At 45.0% G+C, this 23,689-nt stretch overlaps 2 protein-coding genes across 33 annotated transcripts in view; one reads left to right on the forward strand and one right to left on the reverse strand.

Annotated features, from left to right (window-relative positions):
• LOC130185241 (NLR family CARD domain-containing protein 3-like) overlaps positions 1 to 6,185 on the reverse strand; it is a 100,150-nt gene extending 93,965 nt beyond the window's left edge. For 9 of the 32 annotated variants that reach the window (XM_056401570.1, XM_056401567.1, XM_056401583.1 and 6 more), the window contains exons 1-3: positions 6,062 to 6,185; positions 5,543 to 5,692; positions 4,877 to 4,996 (exon numbers count right to left, since the gene is read on the reverse strand). In XM_056401570.1, coding sequence (XP_056257545.1) covers positions 4,877 to 4,996; positions 5,543 to 5,673 — 251 coding nt within the window. In that variant the 5' untranslated portion in view covers positions 5,674 to 5,692; positions 6,062 to 6,185. Of the gene's footprint in view, positions 1 to 272; positions 331 to 1,765; positions 3,644 to 4,876; positions 4,997 to 5,542; positions 5,693 to 5,801; positions 5,823 to 5,913; positions 6,035 to 6,061 lie in introns of those variants that run through there. The other 23 variants (XM_056401581.1, XM_056401582.1, XM_056401580.1 and 20 more) reach the window with 10 other exon arrangements.
• A 251-nt stretch (positions 6,186 to 6,436) lies between these two features.
• casc3 (casc3 exon junction complex subunit) lies at positions 6,437 to 23,050 on the forward strand. Its single transcript, XM_056401443.1, has 12 exons — positions 6,437 to 6,650; positions 8,801 to 8,825; positions 9,058 to 9,113; positions 9,972 to 10,190; positions 12,601 to 12,749; positions 13,037 to 13,210; positions 13,453 to 14,432; positions 15,336 to 15,509; positions 16,487 to 16,585; positions 16,682 to 16,821; positions 17,286 to 17,493; positions 19,083 to 23,050. The coding sequence occupies exons 1-11, from the start codon at positions 6,465 to 6,467 to the stop codon at positions 17,430 to 17,432; spliced, it is 2,349 nt and encodes a 782-aa protein (XP_056257418.1). The 5' UTR covers positions 6,437 to 6,464; the 3' UTR covers positions 17,433 to 17,493; positions 19,083 to 23,050.
• Positions 23,051 to 23,689: the final 639 nt, after the last annotated feature.

The raw sequence follows: 23,689 nt of genomic DNA on the forward strand, positions 1-23,689 counted from the left end.
CTCTCTCTCTCTCTCTCTCAGACCTGCAGATGTTTAACGTGAGTCTTAGTTTTACTTTAATCTTACAGATGAAAGGCGGGAAAATGGTTTTACATTTAGGTTCCATAATGTCCACAGTGTGAGTGTGATTGATCCACAGAGTCAGAGTGAAGCCATCGTGTTTAGAAAAACATTTTTACTGTTTTCTGTCATTAATTTGACTCCAGAACATTTTTCTAATGAGTTGAACTCAGTGAACAATTAAAGATGATTTCTCTTTGCTTCCTGCTTCTGTCAGGTGATGCTGTTCACGTCCATACGCAGGAAAACTTTGGTGACTGTTGCCAAACGCTGCAGAAATGAAACAAACAGCTTCACAATAATGATGAATGAAGTCAATAATCTCTGATTTCAGAACAACAAACAGAAAAGGACAAAACAAACAGCAGGACACTGATAATGAAGCCTTCCAATACACTGTACAACTGTTCACACACCTGGATATAATTACAGTTTCAGACGTGCATGACAGACGACCACAGAGCTGCTGTTGTCACATGATGTCATCATTGACCTTTGGTGTGTAGAAGAAGACTACTCTCCTCTACAGCAACAAGAGAGAAACACCTGAGAGTTTCTGTCTCATTTAACACAATATATGGAAACACTTTAAAGGACCAGGGTGGAGGATTTAGGAGGACCTGTTCACACAGATGGAAGATAATATTCATAAGCACCTTTTCATTAGTATATAATCACCTGACACGTCTCCTTTCACAGAGCCTGCCATGTTGCAGCGCCATGTTTCTACAGTAGCCCAGAGCGGACAAACTAAACACTGGCTGTAGAGAGGGCCTTTAGTGTTTTTATGTTCCCTGAAGGCCACCATAGCTTCTCCTACACGCTTGGAACGGGAGGGGTGGGGGTGGGGGGGTATTCAGGTGGTTGCAGTCTACAACGTCACCACTAGATGGCACTAAATCCTACACACTGGTCCTTTAAAGAAAGACCATGAAAAACTTACAGAAGGAAATAAAACAACTTCACTCTTCAAATGAAAAGTTGACTTCATAAGCACCAACTGCTGCTCTGATGTGACCAGTAGCTTCTTGTAGCTCATGCTAATGTTAGCAACCTTTAAAAGCTAATGTTGACGTTACTGAGTCACTTCACTAGTTTGATGACTTTTCTCTGTTTGTGAAGCTGTGACATCATGTTTTAGCATGAACCATTATCACATTAGTGTTTGTTGTCACCACAGTGGCTGCTGTTCACAAAAACTCACCAACTCACTTCAATGTAGAGAATTCAAAATGTAAAGTAGCACCTTTAATCTGAGCGGAGGTCTGGTGAGTTCACGTCTTTCTGACTCCACACATTCACATTCTTTTACTTTTCAAACTTGTAGTTTTCAGACCCAACCCACGCTGACTCAAGTGACATCACTGGAGGACATTTATCAGACTTCACACAGCTCCCTCTGGAGACACTAAAGGCTTTATACTGTTTTCTATATGCAGTCATGCTCCTCAACACCTGGAAACACCTGGAGACACACTGAGGTGTGAGATCAGTGACTCCTGCTTTAATTAGTTTTTACTATTAATTACAACCAACTGAAATATTTACATTTTAGTGCTCACAACATTTAAAACATCTCCAGAAGAAGAAAAACACAACTGACCTCAAACTTGTTAAAAGTGAAGCAAAGAATAAAGACAATAATTTAATACTGAGGAAGTTTGAAGAACTAATTGATAATGTTAATGATCATGTCTGGACTCACTCAGCCTTCCTGCAGTTCCTCACAGCTGGGATCAGTCTCTGTCGTCCCTCCTCTGATGTGTTGTAGTTCTTCAGGTCCAACTCATCCAGAACCTCCTCTGACATCTGCAGCATGTAGGCCAGAGCTGAGCACTGGATCACAGAGAGGTTCTTCTCTGATCTGTTCTCTGACTTCAGGAACTCTTGGATCTCCTGATGAACTGAGTGATCCTTCATCTCCGTCAGACAGTGGAAGATGTTGATGCTTCTGTCAGGAGAGATATCATCTCTGTTCATCTCCTTCAGGTTGTTGATGGCTCTCTGGATGGTTTCTGGACTGTTCTCTGTCTGACCCAGCAGACCTCCTAAGAGTCTCTGGTTGGACTCCAGAGAGAGGCCATGAAGGAAGCGAACAAACAGGTCCAGGTGACCGTTTGTACTTTGGAGGGATTTCTCCATGTCTCTCCTCAGGAAGACATCGAGTGGTGGACCACTGCTCTTATTGATTCCAAAAAACGTAGAAAACCTCTTAAGAAAAGTCGTTAGGTTTGAGTCTCTCTGTTTGAAGTATTCTCCCAGGAAGTCCTTCAGGACCTTTCTCTTCCTGTTGGTGTAACAGTGGAACATGTAGACTGCAGCCAGAAACTCCTGAACGCTCAGATGAACAAAGCAGTAGACTGTTTTCTGGAGGATCACACTCTCTCTTCTGAAGATCTCAGTACAAAGTCCTGAGTACACCGAGGCCTCTGTGACATCAAGACCACACTGCTCCAGGTCTTCTTGGTAGAACATGATGTTTCCTTTCTCCAGATGTTCAAACGCCAGCCTCCCCAGCTTCAGAAGAACTTCCCCGTCAGCCTCCGTCAGCTCCTGTGGACTCGTCTCACGTCCCTCATGGTACTTGTTCTTCTTCCTCTGTGTCTGAACCAGCAGGAAGTGTGAGAACAGGTCAGTCAGGGTCTGGGGCAGCTCTCCTCTCTGGTCTGTGGTCAACATGTGCTCCAGAACTGTAGCAGTGATCCAGCAGAAGACTGGGACTTGACACATGATGTGGAGGCTCCTGGACGTCTTGATGTGTGAGATGATTCTGCTGGACAGCTCTTCATCACTGGATCTCCTCCTGAAGTACTCCTCCTTCTGGGCGTCAGTGAAGCCTCGTACTTCTGTTACCCTGTCCACACATGTAGGAGGGATCTGATTGGCCGCCGCAGGTCTGGAAGTTATCCAGACGAGAGCCGAGGGAAGCAGATTCCCCCTGATGAGGTTTGTCAGCAGCACGTTGACTGATGACTCCTGTGTGACATCACACACAGACTTCCTGTTGTTGAAATCCAGTGACAGTCTGCTTTCATCCAGGCCGTCAAAGATGAACAGAACTTTACAGACAGCGAGCTGCTCTGCTGTGACCTTCTGTAATGTTGGATGGAAAACATGGAGCAGCTTGAGAAGACTGTACTGCTGATCTCTGATCAGGTTCAGCTCCCTGAACGAAAGCAGAACCAGCAGACTGACATCTTGGTTCTCCAAGCCCTCTGCCCAGTCCAGAGAGAACTTCTGCACCGAGAAGGTTTTTCCAACGCCAGCGACGCCGTTGGTCAGAACCACTCTGATGGGTCTCTGCTGGTCAGGTAAGACTTTAAAGATGTCGTGGCACCTGATTGGAGCGTCATGGAGGGTCTTCTTCTTGGAAGTTGTCTCCAGCTGCCTCACCTCATGTTGGGTATTAACCTCTTCACTTTGTCCCTCTGTGATGTAGAGCTCAGTGTAGATCCTGTTGAGGAGGGTTCCACTTCCTGTTCCATCAGTTCCTTCAGTCACATGTTCACATCTGCTCCTCAGACTGATCTTATGTGGATCTAAAACCTGCTGCTCCTCCACAGAGACTCCACTCCTCTTCTCTCTGTGAAGACATTTCTTTATCACTAACATGTCACAGTCACAGGTCAACATCTCTGTTCTGATTGGTCGCCAACCTCAAGAGGGCGGGGCTTCACTAACATGAGCCGGTCTGTCTAGTCCTAAAGTTTCATTCATCAAGTCAAATTAAATTCTGAATATAAAAACTGCCTCTTGATTTTAGTCTATTACATTATGTGTATTCATATCTTGTTAAGCTGTTATGAAATATATTTTATAACAAATATCTTAAATCATTAAAACCCTTTTAGATATTTCTGTGTGATGAATGTGACGTTTTTGTGAATCTTTCAGGAGCTGATAATGTATTGAATCTTGATTCTGTATTGATCCTATCAGCTCTTTGGTATCTGGCCACTTAAAGCTGGAGTGCAGGACTTTTACATATAAAGGAACGTGTGTGAAATCCAAACCTTTGTTAAATGAGTTCTCACAGAGCTGATTAACCCTCTCAGCTCCAGGTAAATCTCTGTATTCTGCAGTATAGCTGCCTTTTAAATCTGGTGTCTGTGGTGACTTTCCCTTACTGCGCACCGGTACTGATGCATTTGAGGTCAATAAGGAAAGACTGATTTTGGAGAGCTGGAGAGGCCAGTAACAACAGAGAGTAACCATCATTTACCAAGCGTCCAAGAAAAGTTCCTGATTCTCCAGATAAAAAGAAACTCTCAGAGGAAACAGAGGAAACTGGTGAGGCTTTTCCTGGTTGGAGAGCGCTGACAGAAGAGAGGGGACTGATGGTGTTTGTAAAATACTTGGAGTAGGCTATTTAACTATGACATTAACTTCACCTGAATAATGACTCATCGTCTTGGAGCTGATTGATAGTGTTGCTGTGATTACTCTCACTGCCAGAGGGGGGAGACACTAAATGATAAAGTGTCACCTCCAACATGGAGACACTGTGTTTCTTCTCTGTCCTTCTGTTGATTGACAGGTCTACAGACTGGTGGAGCACAGAGCTGTTGACATGAAATCAGGCTCGTGTTCATGCAGCCACTTTCACACTGACTGAGGTTCATGAAACAGTAACATGAGAACGCTCTGCTTTATAAATCTGATGCAAAGACTGTGTGTGCATGTTTCTGTCTCGGAGTTTTTGTTGTGACCAACACAGAGTTTATGAATCTAGCTCCTGGTTTCTCCCTGTTTCCTTCACATGTGTCTAATAACTGAATCATCTTCAGCTCAGTTTATAGTAGAAACAGTCTCTTACTGTGAGTCTGAGGGTCCAGGTTCATCACTGAAGTTTATAGGTTCTACTTTGGACCGGTCACTCTTCATAGACAGACAGATGGATCCTGGAGACTCTGCTCTCAGTCTCTGGTTCTGACCTCTGCAAACACAAACATGTTTTTATTCATATCACATCGATCACTGATCAATTCTCTGATGACAGAGTCGATGTGGGAACTCTCAGCTGACGTCACCATCCAGCACCACACACTGTACTGAAGGATGGAAGCAACACAGCTCAAGAAGCAGAGTCATACAAAGGTGAGATGAGAGGATCAGATGTCTGTGACCCGACACCGCTCAGCATCTGTATCCTCAACCTCAGCTCCACTGTGTCAACATCTGGATCTACCTGGTTAACAGTCCTCAACAAGAGACAGTGGACAAACACACAGAGAGGCAGAGTCACATCTGCATGAATATCACTGATGGTCTTGTGTGTAATTAAAGGATCATTCTGATGTTATTCTACATTTCTGTTCTTGACAACAAACCTCATGAAAAGACCCAAATCAACAGAGTGTGTGTCTCTCAACACTTCCTGTCTGTGTCTCTCAGCTCGGAGCTCATTGGTTCCTACTGAAGACGTAAAGCTTTAAAAACACCTCACAGATTTATACTTTCATATTTTAAAACAGTCTCTTACTGTGAGTCTGAGGGTCCAGGTTCATCACTGAAGTCTATAGGTTCTACTTTGGACCAGTCACTCTTCATAGACAGACAGATGGATCCTGGAGACTTTGCTCCGTCCTCCTCTTCCTCCACACCATCACTCATCTTCAGGACTTCAGTCAGTCTGAGAGGGAAACCAGTAACACTGACTGTGAGCTCAGACACACAAGAGTCAAGACAATCTGTTCAAGAGTCACATGCAACATAAAGAGAACAGGAAGTAACACACACACTAACAGAATATACAGTATAATAAACTCCAGCTGCTCAGTCTTCATGTGTATTATTCAGCTCATCACAACGTTGAGTCAAACTGTTGATTGTGACGCAGAGAACAGGAAGTACCACAGCTCATGTTGTTCCCTCCTTTTCTCTCAGTGTCTTTGTGTGGACAGAAGTTCACTCTGACTCTTCTTCCCTCCACAGTCCACAGGGAGAAACTGACTCTGAGACTTTCACAGTAAAATAATAATAATGTTGTATTTACACTCACCTGCCTCAGGCACCAGTTTCCTCCTTCTGCTGCGTCGACTCAAAATGGAGTCTGAACTAAGACTGAACACTTTCACTTTCACTTCCTCCTCCCCTCTGCATTTACAGGAAATCACTGTCTGTCTACATTTGTGTGTGTTTTTATTATTATAGATTATTAAATTATAACTTTCATAACTTTATAATTTGTATCGTGTCTCTTGTTTGGCGTGTTTGTCCTGTTCATCTGTTCATCTGTTCATCTGTTAAAAACACATTAAAAAGTATGTTTAAGATTAAAATTCCAGGAGATGTTGGTAAATAAAAAGAAGTCGTCTGATGCCGCTTTTAAAACACTAACGAAGAAGAACTTCACCACCCACAATTCTTTGCCTCTTTCCGGTTCCAACCATTCGAGCTGTAAGATGGCGGACCGGCGGCGAAGGAGGAGGCGCGCGTCCCAGGACAGCGAGGACGACGACGAGTCCGGTTCGGGTTCGGACAGCGGGAGATCGGGGTCCCCGGCGACCAAGAGCCGAGGGAGGGATCCCGACCCGGCGGAGGCGACAGTGGCCCGCCCCGAGGCGAAGAGCGACGTTGAGTCCGAGTGTGTGAGTAACGGCTAACGGCTAACTCCCGGAGCTAACGTTAGCTCGGCGAGCTCAGGCTTCCATGTCCGACCAGGAGCTGGGACAGATACCGCCTCTAGTAAAAGTTTTCCTGGAGGCCGAGTCCTTGTTTTGGTTTGTTGTTACCGTGGAGGCATTAACAGTGGATTATTTATCTGTAGATTTGACCCCTGACATAAAGAACTTGATGTTTGTTCAGTGTTAGCTTGAAGCGAACTATCGTCAGACAAGTTAGCTATTTAACCGTTAGCACTTCAAATCTTCCCGGAGACTTCGGAAATATATTCTTTTATAAATACTTTATAGTGTGTTACATTTACAGTTTAGAAGGCCAACTGTCTACGCTGATAAATGTATTGTCCCTCTGGTTCCTGTGGGGAAACTAAGAATAAAAGGCGCCAGTTGGGACACATTTACACGGGTTACAAATGTGGCCATAACACCGGCGCCGGTGTCTTCTCGGTTACCTTACAATGCCTCAGGTTTAACGGAGATAAGAAACGGTTTGCTCCTAAGTTGCCGGCTGGGAGGGCTGTGTGTGTGTGTGCACGCAGGTGTTCACGAGGTGTTGGTGGGCTGTCATGGAAGTACATTATAGTTTAGCATCCAGCCAGGCCCCGCTAATGCTACCGCTCCATCGTGTGAGTCTGCCACGTCCAGCACGCGTTAACCTCGACCCGGTCAGCTGTCGAAGGCGACTCCCCTGCCGTTAACATGATGTCTTCTCCTGGCTCATCCTTCGTGTTTGTGGTTTGGCGTAGCAGAGAAAACTAATAAGGGGTCAGGTATGGTATCCAGGAAGGTAACTGGTTGGGGTTGAGGTTTGTTTGGTACGTAGATCTGTTTGGTAACGAGAAGTGCATCATAAACCCAGACCCCACCCCACCTCCAAAAAGCGTGCATTAAATCAAAAGCTGCAAGTGCTTCACCACTGGGTCCACACATGGTCAAAAGGTGACACCCTCAGGTACAGAGGTTTGCTGGGTGACATATAAATGCTGTATAAAGAGGTCAGCAGTGGCTTATAGTGAATGAGTTGTCCAAATACAAATGCTGCAAAGTACCGGTACATGTTTTAAGGAGTACAAATATGAAATACAGCACAATAATAACAAAACAACGGGGTCCCATCAAGAATGAGGTGCAACTTAAATTACTTAAAGAGATGGAAGATTTTGTTTATATTATTGTTATAATATAATTGATATTGTTTTTCTCATGCAACTCCACTAAAGTTGAGTTGAGTGTAGATGGATGGTTTAAATAGGAGTTGTAAGCTGCAAGTACTTTTCCCTTTTGTTTAGTGTGTTTTCATGATTCTCCCAGAAGTCTTTGCAGCGTTCACAGACCCTATGATTCCTTATCAGACCTAGATAATTTCCAGTTATTCTGGACTCTGAATTTACAGACAGCCATGGTGTAATTTCTCTTTTCATTGGATGGATACCTTTCTAAATGAAACCCCAGTGCACCTGTAACCAAAACAACAATGCCGGTTGTATTTTTGTTTTGTTTGTCAACACAATGTTAATTTTGGCCTGAATGTCCAATAGAACAGGTTTTTAATTCAGATTTTGTAAGTGTGATTTGATTTAAAGGAGGGCACTGGTGTTGAAATCCTGCCCAAGATGGAAAGTTGTTGCAGTCAAAGGAAGAATCAGAATGAGAAGTAGGCCTGTGTATTGCAGTTTCAGTGTTCAGATGTCAGGCCTGGGGGCTGAATGTATGACCGGCGCACATTAACGCTGCTGGCAGTGACTAAAGGCATTACTGAAGACGGGAAGCTCGTCGGCTGTGCTTTGTCGACCCTGAGGTGGAGGGTCGATGTTGATGCAATCAAACCAATAGATGATGTCACTGCTGAGCTTTCCAACCATTATATATAGTTTTCCAACAGAGCCGTCTCAAATTCCCTGACGCTGAGCTTCTTCTAAAATGCCTTTAGCAAAAGCTTTGAATCTCTCACACGAAGCTCTTCATTATCCTACAGAAGATAAAGAGTTGTTCTCAGCAGGCAGCTCCCGGTGTAACTGTGTGAAAGTGTTTGAGCAGCTCATGGTGCAGCTGAGCTTTTTCTGCTTCCTGGAGATTAACACAGACCTGATTCCTTCTTTTTGTCTGTGTCTTTGCAGGAGAGTGAAGATGGGGTGGGAGAAGGTAAGACGTTCATATCAACATTTAGAACCCAACGTGCAACCTTGCAAAATGAAAACAGCTGGCACTAATAACATAAAAGTAATATAAACACAGTAATTTTAGTTTTTCCCTTTTTATTGTAGAGGAAACATATTCAACAGTCATATACCTAGCTGTTGTAGAATGGCTGTGAATCCTGTTGCTGCCTCAGTTTCTGACACTCAAATCGTCCTCTGTCTGTCCTCTTGTCCAGCTGTCCTCTCTGACTACGACAGTGCCGATCCAGAGGAGAACGGTTCCCACTCAGAGGTACGAATGTCTTAAACCAATCTCTCAAAAGTCTTAATGCTGAGACGTGGGAAGTGGGAGTTTATGAATCCTTTTTTTCTGACATTGCAATGAAAAATCTAAGAATATTTTATTGTATAATGAATAATTATCCGAATGCCTCTCACACTAACGTCCCACAGATCAGGATTTAGGGACCGACGAGACTCATTTTGTTTGCAGTTGCGACGCTCAAAGTAAACGCGCTGTCAGCTCGTTAGCAGCAGCCAGAGATATCCTGTTTTCAGGTTGCCTGTCCCGTTCTCATGAAGGTGATATCTCAGTTACGCCTGAAGGGAACTTCTTCAAATTTGGTACAAACGTTCACTCGGGCTCAAGAATGAACAGATCAGATTTTGGTGGTTAAAGGTCAAAGTTCAAGATCACTGTGACCTCACAACTCACATTTTTGGCCATAACTTGAGAAGCCAGTTATGACACAGTTTAAGACTAATGTCAAACAAGATGAAGTGTTGAAGCGATGGCAATTTATATCCAATAGGTCAAAGGTCAACTTCACTGTGACAGCATAATGTTCTTCAACAACGCCTCTGACCATTATTCAATGCTGTAACTCAGGAAATAGAGTGTGAACAACTTTTTCACTATACACTTTTACAACTGTGAAGTTTTAGAAAATAAAATGTGTCTGTTCAAGTCTGAAACCAGAGTGAAGAAGAAGCTGATAGCAGTTTAATTTTTCAGCTAAAACCAGTTTACAGCACAACATTTTATTTTATTATATTTTGTTAACTTCAATTCTAACCACAGTCTTGTATTTTCAATCAGGATAAAATTCTAAATATCGTTGGCTAAACTGTTGTTCCTCTGTTTCCTCAGGGAGTGGAGGAGGAAGAGGAGGCCGAGCAGTACAGCGACGAAGAAGCTCCGGCAGCAGCCACCGAGCCCAAACCCCCTGCTGCCGACAGCCCAGCACAGGGAGGGGAGGGCGAGAGGGAGGAGGAGGCAGAGGGGGAGGGAGAAGGACAGAGTAAGGAGGAGAGCAAACCTGAGGAGAAAGGAAATCTAGCAGGAGAGAGACAGAGCGGCGACGGCCAGGTGAGACTCAGTGAACCCAACAGGTGTGGCACAAAACAGGTGAAAGTGACGATGTCGGGGTGAATCTCAATAATCGAGCAGAGACTTGAACTACAACAGGATATGAGAAACACACTGCTGCAGCACAGTCAGCTGATTAAAGGTCTTAACGCTGTGTGAGGCACGTCAGTGGGACTGCAAACTAACCAATCACAGCATGACAGGAAATTATGCAGAACATGTCGTACGTGCCGTTTGTGAGTAAAGATTCTGGGGGGAAAACACGTGCGCACACACACACACATGCACACACACACACATGCACACACACACACATACACACACACACACAGGACGACCTGACGCAGGCTGAGACCAAGACTTGCACAGTGTGCAGTGTCATACCACAGATTGCAGTATTAGTCTAAACACAGGCAGTAACACACTGGAGAACGTTTTCTTCAGTCCCTGAGAAGGATGAATGGAAGTTGCTGCTGACTGTTTAGTTTAGGTGCCGACAGCAGATTTTATGACCCAGTGTTTTTAGACTGCTAATGCAATGTAAAGATTGCTGCTGCTGTTTTCTGTTACGTTGTGGTTTATGTTTACACTCTTACTTTTTATTCCGCTGCGTCGGCGACAGTCGGAGCAGCAGCCATTTTGTTTTCTGCTCGTTCATCTGTGTGTCTCAGTAACACCTTGAAGGAACTTCGGATTTGGCACAAACGTTCACTTGGAATGAACTGATTAAACTTTGGGGGTCAAAGGTCGAGGCTAGTGTGACCTCACAAAACACTCTTCATTACCCAAAATGTCACACAAATATATTATATTGTATAATATTTATATATTAAATATATAAATGATATTTTATTTGGCCCTTGATACCAGGGATGTAACTTGAGTGGCGGAGGGATACAAGCAAGAGGAGGTGAACTTGTGATAAAGGTATAAAGAATAAATGGCGTTGGTCTTGGATAGAGGAGGTGGGTAGAGACCGAAAGCCCTTTGGAAGCTGGTGTCAAAAACTCCGGCAACCAGGAGCATGTTTCTGCACTTTCTTTGCAAGGAAAATATTTTATGGAACTAGTGGGAAAAAAGTGCTGCCACGGCACGAGCTCGACGCTAGTCATCAAGCAGCTTTACGAGCAATTCAACATACCTCACGTTTGCCGGGGGCAACAGCCACAGCAGATATCCGACCCTCAATGACCGATCACGTGGCTGATTTAAAAATTCGCTTGTGCTCCTTCATTGCCGAGTATGATCTATCGTTTACAATCGCTCATCCACTCGTCACTTTGGGTCAGAAATTATCGGAGGATAAACTCGCCCTTACGCATCTGTCTGTCTCTTATTACACACGGCATCTCACCAGAATTTAAAAGAAATCAGTCTGACAAGCTTAAGAATAACATGTTTTCACTCAACATTGATGAGGCCACGGACAAAAGCTTTGTATTTGCTTATTTTTTATTTATTTCTCATTGTTTTTCAGTTCTTGAAGCACTTTAAATGATTGATACTTATTGTTCTCTTAATAGTAAATTGAGAGTTGTAGTATTACATAAGGTTTTGTTGCTCTGTAGCTGTTTCAAAAAATATTTAAAATAAATGGTGCATATTTTTCAGAAAATTGAATGTCTCCTTGCTCATGCCCTTTAGTCAATGGTTAGGCTACTAATCAATACTGCCCAACCAGGCTAGTTCCATCTGGCCCCCTAATCACCCTCCTGTGAAAGTGGCTGATACATTAACACCCTCACTCTCCACCTCAAGCTGGTGTGTGGTGAGCGTTATGGCGCACATTGGCTGCCGTGCATCACCCAGGTGGGGGCTACACACTGGTGGTGGTTAGTGAGGTCCCCCCTCCATTGTAAAAGCGCTTTGGGTATCTTGAAAAGTGCTATATAAATCCAATGTTCGTTCATTCATTCATTCATTCATTCATTCATTCAATTCCTAGTTTACTTTTGAGTATTATAATTGTCACCCACTGACCTTTCTTGGTATGGCTGTAGTGTCCGTAGTCTCAGTCTGCTATACAAGCAATAAGTACACAGGTAAGTGACTAGTTAAGCGCAGGGATGGATTACTGAACAGACCCAGGGTCCAAGAGCTCTGGGGCTCTACACAAAGATGCTACTGTAATATAGGCTAGTATTGGGTTTGTTCATCTCATGTCTGAATAATGTACATTTGTACCCACAAAAGTCATCAGAATATTTAATTCAATGGACTATTCATCAAAGTGTTGTCCCAGGGGAGCACACCCCTGGATCGGGGCATAATCTTAGCTTAGGGACCCGCTTACCTCCCAGGGAAAAAAGTATCACCCCTGATTATTGATTAAACGTGATCGTTTTGAGTCAGCAGACAGTAGAGCTGTTGGACGCTGTCACCATGTTGTAACTGATTCAAACACACACAGGAGTCCACAGACGATCCTGAGACGAAGGCGGGAGGAAAAGCCGGTCAGCAGCTCGACGATGACGAGGACAGGAAAAACCCGGCCTACATCCCCAGGAAGGGTCTGTTCTTCGAGCACGACGTCAGAGGACACGCTCAGGAGGAGGAGAGGTGCACTTTCTATCTGATTCTATCTGAGGGAGTAAGGCAATATGATAAATAACATAATCTTCTGTCAGGAAACAAACCTGGAAGGTTTTATGTCATTTTTTTAGATTTGATTTGGCCCAAAATTAAAAATGAAACATAAAATTTTGAGGTGATTTTGAATCCACTGCGATCACAGTGATGTGTTGATCCATCAGTGTTTGTGCAGCGTGTTGTTGCTTCTTTTCAGAAGGCAGGACAGTGAGTGCAATGTCCCTTTAACTTCGTCACGTGTCTCTGTGTCCCGTCAGACCTAAAGGTCGAAACAGGAAGCTGTGGAAAGACGAGGGTCGCTGGGAGCACGACAAGTTCAGGGAGGAGGAGCAGGCGCCCAAGAGCCGCGAGGAGCTCATCGCCATTTACGGTTATGACATCCGAAACGGCGGCGGCCACGGAGACCGGTCGTACAGACAGCGCAGGCCCAGGTGAGCTCCGCTTTAACTGAGACACCGAAAGACAAGGAACGGGCCATTTGGCCTTGATACTATAATTTACTGTCGCACTGTGACGTCACAAAACACGTTTCTGGCCATAGTTCACAAATTCTTTCTGGAATTATGTCATAACTTAACACAAATGTCCATAAGGACGGTTCTTTAAAGCCACTTTCACTTGCAGGAGTTTAACCTGTTGAGTCTGAACGCCGCCGTCTTTTTGTCTCCTGCAGACAGAGTGTGTCTCCCAGCAGAGACAAGCGGTGGAGAGACGGAGGAGGAGAGCGACCGGTCCGATCCTGGCAGAGCGGAGGAGGGGGGGGAGGTCTGAACCGAGGAGGAGCTCCTTCACCTTCATCCGTCCAACCCTCTACATCCCATTCCTCTCTCCCTCTCTCCTCAGCTCAGCGCAGCAACAACCCCTCCAGACTGCCCCCCTCCCGCAGCAGAACATCCCACCAGAATCAAATGCACCTCCCGCCTCAATCCCACTACAGGAATAATGAATCAAACGCACCCCAGATGCATCCCAGAGAACGACAAGGCCCTAAAGCTCAGTTGGATCCTTCAGGAGAGAGGGGTGTGGTCAGCAGAGGGGGGCGTAGCGGTGGGGGGAGGGGGGGTCCCTCTGTGGTCATTGAGGACATTACAGTCAGCCATGGAGGCGTTGGGGAACAGGACCTGAGTGTAAGCGCTGTAACGACGGCGGCATCGTCACAGCCGGGCGGTTACCAGTCTGCCTCACCGAGGCGACAGCAGCAGGAACAACGAGGGAGCGCAGACAGATCTGGATCGGCTGCTTCCTCCTCCACCTCTGACCCCTCCCTTCAGTCATCAGCAGCAGCGACCAATCGGGAAGCCTCTCCTCCCGCCGAGCGGCCAGTGGAGCGTAAATCTTACTCTCTGGCTCGCAGGACTCGCTCTCGGCCCGCAGACCTGGGCAGCAAACAGCCGTCCATGGAAGAGTCTGCGGCCGGAGGGAACGCCTCCTCCCCCGGCAGTGTGGGAGGGAAGAGCTGGACGGGAGCAGGAGACGGGCCAAATCAGGCGGCGGGAGGAGGAGGAGCAGGCGGAGGAGCAGGAGGAGGAGGAGGAGGAGGAGCAGGCGGAGGAGGAGGACTGACGGAGCTGGACCAGGACGTGGCTCGACTCAGTCTGGCAGGACAGAGCTGGAGCCAGAGCCCGACGTCATACATGCGCTCTGAGATGAGAGGTGAGTGGAGGCTTCTCTCAACACCTGTCACCTGTCGACATACAAAGGAAAAATTCTTTTTACATGCACATGTGCACAAGAAGGTTGTTTTCCCCCCGTTGTCTTTTTATGTGAAAAATGAGCCACAGATTTAAATTTCATCAGGCGGGAACTTCCCCCTCATCATCATGAACAGTTTGAGGGAAGATTCACGTAGTTTCAGAAGTGTTGCTCAAAATAATGTCCCTCTGTTTCATCAGCATCAGAATCAACCTGCACCTTTCAATAATATCCTGCTACACTTCACACCTCAGATGTCAGAATGGGTCACAGCATGCGGTCTTCACAGTGCTGGTTCTGGGTTTCTACCACAGACTGTAAATAAAGATGGCCGTCGCCTCTGTGACGTCACCCTCAGGTTTCTGAAGCTCACAGTGAGCTGCTCCACTGTCGCCATCTTGGCCAGTGCCTGACGCCGCCCCTAATTCCCAGCTAATCCGAATATGGTCAAAGAGGAGGGGCCTGTGTGTAGCTGAGACTTTGGTGCAAGCGTAAACTCAAAGAGGCCACACCCTCAATCCTCCATAACTGTAGTCCTTAATAAAAATGTAAACAGGTGAGTTTTATAAACAGGTGTCATGAAGGAGGAAATTATCTCTAGAGACCAGAACAGTTTTTGTACCAGGCTGTAAACATGTTTATTTCTGCTGTAAAGTTGGACATTTTAACATGGGAGTCTATGGGGACTGACTCACTGTTAGAGCCAGACTCTAGTGGTCGTTAGAGGAACTGCAGCTTCCTGTTTCAGGCTGGAGGTTGATGCTTGGTTACTACTTGTACTGAAGGGTAACGTGAAGCTGAGCAGGATTTAAAACAGAACCCGTCTGTAGAACCACACAGACTGATCAACACTTCTGTCCACAGGCCTTCCCAACCCAATGCACATCCCCGGCGGCCCGCCTCAGTTCTCCAGCATGGAGGAGATGGGCGTCGCCTCCAATCGGGCCAAACGCTACTCCTCCCAACGCCAGAGAGCCGTACCTGAGCCGGCACCGCCCATGCACCTGGGTGTGATGGAGGGACACTACTACGAACCCAGTAAGATGATAACGTGACATGAGACACACAATCAGTAAAAGATGACAAACAACTGGTGCAAATGAATAAGTGAGCAGAATTAAAATGTTCTGTTGAGAAATGCACCGTAACGGGTTAAAATATGTGTTTAAACTGTGACAGTTTGACTCTTTAAGTAACGATTGCTAAGTTTTATTTTTATTTGAGGTGTCAGTCAGGTCTCTCAAAAAACACAAACTAACACAAAGGATGCCCATTCAAAATTAATACATGTATTACTGTTGTCATTACTACCAAAATTACTGCGGCTGTTCTTGTAAATATCCTATTAAATCACAAATAAATATTTAAAGCAAATTATAAGGAAAGTTTCCAGGAAATTGGCTTGAAAATAAAGTGTCCACAAAAATTGAAGCATCAGGAGCTGAAACAAACGGACTGGTCTCTGTCAGTGTTGTACTTCATCCTACTCACCAGCAGAGGGCAGTAAGGTCAAGGACTAACACACTTCCTGTGGTTCCCTGGATTGAACCTTGATCCTGAGTTTTAAAAGACACTTTTCCTCTGGGTCTCACTGGTTTGGTCCATTTTTTATTTTCCCAAAGTGGTTAAATTTCTTAAAGTGGAATCTTTGGAAGTAAAAGCATTTTATCAACTTAACTCAGAGAATCCCTCCGTCTCTGCAGATATTTAGGACGGTGCATGAGATGGAAGTGACAACAGCTGTTTAAAAGTTTCTGTCTTCAGCACACGTTCAGAGCAGCGTCACAGCTGCAGCTTTGCAGCAGTTTCTTCAGTAATAAGTCAGACTTTGTCGCTACAGCTCGTCTGGTAAAACACAGACTGACCAGTGAGTGTGAAGGAGACGATTCATTATTCATGCAGAACGTGGGTTTATTGATTAGCACTGCAATGGATCATATTATCATCATATTATTAAATCCAGTAACTGCAGCTGTTCTTCATGATCGCTTTCTTAACCTCCCTCTGTCTCACAGTGTCGTACCAGGGACCAATCTATGCTCATGGGGATGGCCCCGCCCCCATCCCACCGCAAGGCATGCTGGTCCAGCCTGAGATGCACATCCCCCACCCCGGTCAGTGGAGTCTGGTTTCCTGACCTGATTCAGAAGCTGGAGTCTGTGTTAAAAACTAATGTTGATAATTGCTTCATCTCTGTGCCTCCTCCCCAGGTCTCCACCCCCACCAATCAGGCGGCCCGATCGCTAACCCCGCCATCTACGGAGGCCCACCTGTATCTCTGCCACCGCCTTTCTACCCTCCGCCGGGCGTCATGACCTTCCCTTATCCCGCCATGTACCCGAACCCACAGGTATTTTTTCCCCAAAGTCGAATAATCCTGATCTCAATATTGATCAGAGTAATTGTGATTATGATTTTTGTTTTAATGATTTAATTTTAAAACGGGTTTTAATTACATTCTGTATGTGGAATATAAAATGTCTGAAAGTAGTTTTATCCATTAAACTGAAGGGAAACACACAGCGACTGTGAACATAACTTTAATCCTAGTGTGTGTGTGTGTGTGTGTGTGTGTGTGTGTGTGTGTGTGTGTGTGTGTGTGTGTGTGTGTGTGTGTGTGTGTGTGCGCGCGTGTGTGTGTGTGCGTGTGTGTGTGTGTGTGTGTGTGTGTGTGTGTGTGTGTCCGTGTGTGTGTGTGCGTGTGTGTGTGTGTGTGTGTCCGTGTGTGTGTGTGCGCGTGTGTGTGTGTGTGTGCGTGTGTGTGTGTGTGTGTGTGTGTGTGTCCGTGTGTGTGTGTGTGCGTGTGTGTATCAGGGTCAGTCCCAGGTGACCTACGGAGGCGTGACGTACTACGACACGGTGCAGCAGCAGGCTCAGCCCAAGCCTTCACCCCCCCGCCGCACATCCCAGCCCGTCACCGTCAAGCCCCCCCCTCCAGAGGTGCCCTTTGCCTCAGAGTGACCCCGCCCCTCACCCCTCCCCGCCACCCAGTCTCGGCCCCACTCTGATCGGAAAACTGCAGGTGAGCACACCGCCTCCTCACCTGTAGGCGTGATGTCGTGCTCGTGGGAGCCGTGACTCACTGATCAGCTTGTTAAAACGGGTCACCAGCTCGTAGAAGTGTGGCGGGTCAGTGAAGGTCCAGGTTGGACCTGGTCTGGATGCTGTGTAGAGATGTTTGTGGGGAACAGGTCCCGTCTGGTCCTGAGCTTCAAGGTTGGTTGCCAGAGGGACAAATACGCTTCCAAATATCACGTCGTCTTCAGAGCGTCAGTCCTCTGAAGTCCTCGTCTCGTTTCCCCTTAAACGAGACGATCGGCGCTTTTTATCAAGTCGCTTCGTCCGCGAGTCTCTGACCTCGATCGAGACACTGACAGTAAAAGTTATGAAATATTTGGAGTTTTACTGTTTATCTGAAGCATTTCTGCTCTCTCTCTCTCTCTCTCTCTCTCTCTCTCTCTCTCTCTCTCTCTCTCTCTCTCTCTCTCTGTCCGTCTGTCTCTCTCTCTCTGTCTCTCTCTCTCTCTCTCTCTCTGTCTGTCTGTCTCTCTCTCTCTGTCTCTCTCTCTGTCTGTCTGTCTCTCTCTCTCTCTCTCTCTCTCTCTCTCTCTCTCTCTCTCTCTCTCTCTCTCTCTCTCTCTCTCACTCTCTCTCTCTCTCTCTCTCTCTCTCTCTCTCTCTCTCTCTCTCTCTCTCTATAGATTGATTCCCATCCACATTCTTTGCCAGTGACATCTAGAGTCGCATCGTGTCACTGAGTCAGATATTCCTATTGGCTCCAGTGGATGATGTCACAGCCAATCAGAGTGTGTGATTCAGAGGCGTGGCCTGCCTGGGCTGCTTACCTGGACTGAATGGGAGCAGTGCAGTTTTACTCGTGAGGAGAAGTTGTTCTGAGTTTATTGTAGAGACAGAAACAGAACAATCAGATTTAGATATTTTCCATGAATCCTGCTTCATGAAATGAAAATAACTTTTGATCAGATAAAGACAGGAAACTTCAAATCACCTCCAGAACAACTCAGACAGACGTGAGCAACTTTCTGTGATGAAATCTTATTATGGTTTAAAGCTTTTATCTATAAAATAGGAAAAAATCAAGGTCCTTTTTTTTTGTTTGTTCAATGTGCTGTTAACGTCTTTTATACTGAACAGAAGTCTTTGTTGAGTGACATACAGAATTAGCTGAGGTTATTCTGACTCTGAATATGTGCAGCCAAACACAAGTATGAAAAAACACAAATGTCTTACTGTCAGAGTTAAAACCGAATCATTAAGATCAGGAGCACGTCACAGGGTTTTAGTGATGTGGGAGCTGCTGATGAAACAGTAACTACTCAAGAATGTTAATTGACCACATGATGAAATAAAGCAGCGCGAATTCTCTTCTTAATTCTTTATTTTTATTTTTCTTACAAAGTAACAAAAAGGTCCCGATAAGAGAACCGTTAAAGTACCGGATCAATCGATAAGAGAACCGTTAAAGTACCGGATCGATAAAAGTATCAATAAGCAGTAGAACTGTCCTTTGAGTTACTATGGAAATGAACAGTGTTTGTGGACGTCCCGGTGGAACAGTCATATGAAGGTGTTTCTCTCACCTGTTTGCAGGAGCGGGCGGGAGGGTCAGTGAGGAGCCGCGGTCGCCAACAGGAGCCACCAACAGTAACGAGGGAGGGACGGGTGGACGGACGGACGGAGGCGAGGACGGACGGAGGCGAGGACGGACTCTGCAGGTGACCCGCAGCATCACTGGTGGAATTTTTCCTTTTTGCCCCTTTTTAGTTTTTGACCCTGTAGCAGTCAGGCGGACCGGCTGTGTCGGAGACGTATCATAGTCACACTGTTCTGTAACTCACAGGTTCGATCCCGCCAACGTGTCTTCTAACATTGAACCTACAGATGTTTAAAAAAGAAAGAGGCTGCCTGTCGGACTGATGAGTTCAGACCCTTTACAGACACTGAAGCGTTTAACGTCTGGAGTCGGACGGACGAAGACGAGACGCTGCAGCTGATGCGCTGAGACGAAAAGAGAAAGTCCGGTTCAAGGTGTTTTTGTCTTTTCCTTTTCACGGTGAAACAGCCGGTAACAGGCAGCACGAGCTTTGAGTTTCTCTTTGTTATCCAGTTATTTTACTGTACGTCAGCTGTTTGCTGAAACAGGAAACAGAAGGTTCGTGTTTTCATTTTCCACATCCATCGTAGTTAAACTGTTAATACGAAAGGTTTAACAATAAAACGATAATAAACACAGAAGTCAACTAGAGAGAAAGTGGAGTTCATTCCCGGTTGGAGGGACGTTTGTGAGGATCAGTGCGAGCGCAGCTGCGTCATGGTAACACGTTCACAGCTGGTTGGCCTCTACACGTGGTCACAGACGCTTCTTACACCTCAACATTGAAGAGGGTCGAGGCCACATCTGATTTATTTTTATTTTTCTAACTTTAAACTGAATTTTCTTTTTTTTTTTCAAATAAACGTTTCACATGTGGCAGAAATCCTCTTCTGCACCTGAAGCTCTGCTGTTTCAGCTTTTCTGCTCTCACGACTTAACGTCATTCTAACATCTATAATCAGTTTAAAAACATTTCATAAATGGTTCATAACAGACTAATGTTGTTATAATCTGATGCAAGTGTTAATCAGTTTGTCAGCAGCTCTGTCTCCTGCGGACTCGTCAGTGGAGGCTGATGATGAATGACAATATAGTAAAACACAGCTGTTTAATATAAAATATACTTTTACAGGAGGAGTTAAATACTTCAAAATGTCCTTCAAACAACTGCGTTATTTAAAACATAAAACTTTTTAAACGATTATTTTCCATATCTGTTCATTAAGATTATCTTCTGGATTTATTTCCTGTGGGTCAAGATAATGTGAGTGAAAGATTTTCTTCTTGTCATCCCTCATCACAGGTGTCATGTAAATTTCATATTCTCATTTGAAAATGACCAACAAGGTAAAACTGTCCCAGGTTTTCACATTAAAAGCTGAAGGTTGGAGAAAAGATTTGAAGTTTGTGCAGCAGAAACTGCAGCTAAAGGCAGTAAGATGTTCAGATGACATGATTAAAAAAAGAAGACTCGGATCCACACTTGGTTTTAACATCGAACCTCGTGGTTACTGTCATTTCTGCTTCAGTAACTATGGAAACCAAACCCGGGGGCCAGGTGCACAAAACACCTTAAGTTTGACACTTACGGTTTAATTTCTCCTCAGCTGAGGGACTTACTCACGAGTGTTGCACAGAATAACTTTCTTTTCTTAACTAATTTAAACCTTTACAGAAATTTGCAGCAGTGAAAGAGACTTTACAGCGGTAGAACTTTACCGTTTCCATGGAGACAGTTTGTTTGCTGACATTAGCTCACACCTGTTATCACTTCTGGGAATCGGGGAACGTTAAAGAAGCCGCTGTCTCGTCCTCCGGTTGTTTTGACGTTGTTCAGCGGGAGATCAGAGCGTTTAAACCCGACACACCGCTCACCTGACTGGAGCTGTAACCGACCACAAAGATCATGTGACATAAAACCACAGAGCTCTTTAAGCTGAGGAAGTTGCTCATCGTTAAGGGTCCGTTGTGTTCTCCCACTCTTCTCAGGACGTTTTCGTTTTCTTCATCGTCACGTTAAACTCAGACGTGTTGCAGTTAAGTTTAGTTCCTTACGTTGTCTCCAAGGTCTTTGGTGCAACAGCTTTTATTTTAAGGAAACCTTAACTCAGTGTTTAAGGAAAATCTTAATGTGTTTTGTGCAACCGGCCTCGTTCATTTTTCACATTACACCCGGGCACGTCGCAGTTAAGTTTCTTTATGTTTTATTTTAAGTAGAAGCAAGATAAGGAGAAAAACCTCAAATGTTTAAGTGAACATTTTCTGGAAAACTGGCTGAGATCAGCTGACAAACTAAAACCATTTTATTGTGCAGAATAAGAGTGAGAGAAGACCTGCACAGGTTCTCACAGCTGTTTCCTGTCGAGGTGAATCAGACCTCCAGGTTCATAATCAGTGTCAACACAGGTGGAGCTGAAAGGTCTCTCACTAATCAGTCTCCTGTTTGTGTTTCTGAGCGTCAGCCTGACGCCTGCAGACGGCTGTTAGCTAGCGTTAGCGTTAGCAGACACAGCGAACACCAGGTGAACATTGTACACAACGAACAAATACAAACCGCCTGACACACGACGCTGCCGCACTGTGGACCGTTTCCTCTTTTTTTCTTTGATGATGTATGTGGTGAGATGCTGCCATGGTAACAGAGACACTGTTAAAGTGACGTACGCATGTAAAATCAGCGGAGTAGCCCTTTAAAACTCAGTTTATCTGAACAGTGTTTTATTTCCTGATTTTATTTCCCTCCTGATGAGCAGAAAGTTTGATTATCGACAAACGTTGCACAAAAGCCAGAAGCTGCTGCTGGGTGGTGGGGGTAGTGATGGGGGGTGGGGGGGTTACTGATGCTGTATATAGAAATCTAAATGTGTATATAGAAGCTTGAACAGATAAAATAGAGCAGAAACATATTCTAATAAAACTACTAGTGCTACAGAACAGTGTCTGATTTAAAGGCATCGGCAGGGACCTCGAATGTTAACGATGGAGAGAATTTAGAGAAGTAGCGACGACGAAGGAGCTGTGTGGCTTTAGCTATGGTCTGTTTTGTATTTTCCTGTTTTTGAAATAATGTCACTCAATACTGTTTTTTTTATAATTATTATTATTATTATTAGTGAATGGACACCCTCAAACGCACACTGAGGAAACCACTTCATCAAACTAAAGGTCACCAGTTAGTGTTTAACTCCGTCTCTTCCTCCGTCTGATTTTTGTTGTTGGACTTTAAGAATGAGGCGTTCATGGTCTCCTGTTCGGTCTCGTTGTGTTGATGATCAGTCATCGCAGTTATCCTCTGTTTTCCCCCCCGCTACAAATCTGACTAGATAAATCTAACTGTAAGACACTGCAGGTTTGATTTTAAACGTTACCGCCAGTATTCTGCAAGATCTTCTAAACCCTGAACAGGTGCTTTAATTTGAGATTTACAGAAAGATGAGATGATTCAAAAAAACTAAAAAACATCCAACGATTTCTACAAATCTTCAGTGTCACTTTGGCTTGAGGGAGGGGGGAGGGGCACGTCTGGACACGTTTGATCCACCCCCCCCTGCCTTATCACAGGGGGTGTGACCTGTTTGTGACGGCGGCTGCAGCGCTCCAGCTCAGAGAGGTGGCGATTGATCGTTGGTTAACGACAGATTTGTATTGATCAAGTCTTTTTGAATGGATGTCATTGTTACCACGGTTACAAAATGTTCGTTAATGGCGTTATTCTTCATGTTGGATGTAAATTGTCTGAATGAATCCACCTCCTGTGTTGAGAGTGAGCTGACTGCTGCCCAAGTGTTTGACCTTTGACCTGAGCTGACCAGACTGTTCACTGTGACGACAGTGCTGTTTGTTTCAATGTTACGATGATGATGAGGATGATGATGATGATGAGGATGATGATGATGATGAGGATGTACGTGGAGAACGATGTCGTCCACACTGAGGATCAATAAAGAACGTGATGATGATGAAACCTGCGTCTCTGTTCACTTCCTGCCGGAGAGAAAATGAAAGTTTATCGTCTCTTGCTTTTTTATCCTTTTCCATCCCTTTATTTCTTTTCTCTTTCCCTCTTTAACCTCTTTTCCTTTTTCCTGCTTTCTTTCATTCTTTTCCTCTTTCATATCTTCTTCCTTTCTCTCCTTTACCCCACCTCCCTTCTTTTCTTTCTTTCCTGTCCTTTCTGGCACATGTTCTCTTTACTCCTGTCTCACCATTTCTTATTTCTTATCTGACCCCTTTTTAATTTTTTCTTTTATTTCTTTCTTTATTCCCACTTTCTTCCCATCTTTACTTTCTTTAATCCCCCCACACACACACACACACACACACACCTGCTCCTCTCTCTGTTCGTTAACATGAATATTTATAACCTGGAGGGGGTGGGGAGCTCTTATGTAAACTCTATGATTGACAGGCCCCAACAGCCAATCGGCTTGCACACAGTCTCTCCTCCTCATGAATATTCAGCAGCAGCTGCTGGACACAAAGAGGCTCAGCTGGTGATGGACCAAACCGCTCATTTCTCTTTCATTTAACCCTTTAACTCTCAGTCTCAACACATCAACAAACTGCTCCTCAGACAGCGGCCTTCACTTCAGACTGTCGTGAC

This window comes from Seriola aureovittata, chromosome 17, assembly GCF_021018895.1.
Source record: "Seriola aureovittata isolate HTS-2021-v1 ecotype China chromosome 17, ASM2101889v1, whole genome shotgun sequence".
In the NCBI taxonomy this organism is placed as follows: Eukaryota; Metazoa; Chordata; class Actinopteri; order Carangiformes; family Carangidae; genus Seriola; species Seriola aureovittata.

Bases quoted from the DNA above. Each gene is read 5' to 3' on its own strand.
- casc3 (XM_056401443.1), top strand. From the start codon at position 6,465: ATGGCGGACCGGCGGCGAAGGAGGAGGCGCGCGTCCCAGGACAGCGAG. The intron at 16,586-16,681 runs GTCAGTGGAGTC...CCTCCTCCCCAG, and splicing joins GATGCACATCCCCCACCCCG to GTCTCCACCCCCACCAATCA. The intron at 16,822-17,285 runs GTATTTTTTCCC...TGTGTGTATCAG, and splicing joins CCATGTACCCGAACCCACAG to GGTCAGTCCCAGGTGACCTA.